Source organism: Fusarium odoratissimum (genome assembly GCF_000260195.1).
Source record: "Fusarium odoratissimum NRRL 54006 unplaced genomic scaffold supercont1.416, whole genome shotgun sequence".
In the NCBI taxonomy this organism is placed as follows: Eukaryota; Fungi; Ascomycota; class Sordariomycetes; order Hypocreales; family Nectriaceae; genus Fusarium; species Fusarium odoratissimum.
Genome location: NW_022159102.1, coordinates 1 through 1,021, shown reverse-complemented (window position 1 = coordinate 1,021; position 1,021 = coordinate 1). Strand labels below are relative to the sequence as shown.

Here is a 1,021-nt window from a genome sequence, read left to right as displayed (position 1 = left end):
TATCCATACGACGCATCCATACGACGCTAAGAGAATGGACGTTTGGTATTGAAAAGTCCCGCCTTGAACATGTGGGCCCGTATTTGCTTGGACCATTGGGTAAGGCAAAACAGTACTGTCTTGTTCAAGCACACGCATCCCTGAAAAGGTCAGCACTATTGATGCTGGGGGTACTTAGGCAGAGTGAAGATGCCTCTGAGGGTGGTGAACGCCTCTTATAACTTGGGCTAGTTCTCATTGTTGGAGTTAAATTAACTCCCTTTCTACCTTTACCTGTCGTTCTATTCCTTACTTACCAAGCTCCAATATACCCTTGTACAATGCCACCCGTCGGGAATCATTACATGCCGCCCAATCCTTCGGCTCACATTCATCTGCCGCCCCCGCCTGGGTGGAGGCCACCGACCGCCATCCCGCCAAACGCTATCCCTCCAATCGCTATCCCACCACTGCAATTATGGCATAATGTTATCTATGACTGCATGCGACGAGTACTGGTAGAGCACGGCTGCACCCATGCGTCAAGTAAGCCTGTTGGATTATCGAGCGAAGATGCCGAAACCTTGTTATCTACGTTTCACAGGACTCTTAAAGCCTCGATGCAGAAAGAGTTGTCATGTATCCGTACGATACTAAACGAAAACAATACATCCTCGGATTCCACAGCAACGAGTTCTAGCATTACGGCGGAAGATATCAAAGTTATTATAAGGCAGGAGATCCAGAGCTTGCGCGAGTTTAAAGCCCTAGCGCAAGGCCAACCACCAGATTTACACTTGAAAGGTGCAGTTCAGTCACTTGAGAGAACTGTGGAAGATTTAAAAGATATGCTCGCTCAAGACCGAGCGAAATATTGGTCTGAGATTGAAGCTTTACGAGCAGAGCAGTTGTCAGCATTCCAGCGCGGACCGGCGCTTGATACCTTGGATAAACCGTCAAAAACAGCGCAAGAAATCAAGGGTTGTCTGCAAGAGATCCGGGGTCTTCTGGATGGGGCTCAAGAAACGAAACTACCTCAGCA

At 48.4% G+C, this 1,021-nt stretch overlaps 1 protein-coding gene across 1 annotated transcript; it reads right to left on the bottom strand.

Annotated features, from left to right (window-relative positions):
- Nucleotides 1-26: 26 nt before the first annotated feature.
- On the bottom strand, nt 27-374 carry FOIG_16975 (uncharacterized protein; the record flags this gene model as incomplete). Its single annotated transcript, XM_031218456.1, has 2 exons — nt 27-140; nt 297-374. The coding sequence occupies 2 exons, from the start codon at nt 372-374 to the stop codon at nt 27-29; spliced, it is 192 nt and encodes a 63-aa protein (XP_031051830.1).
- Nucleotides 375-1,021: the final 647 nt, after the last annotated feature.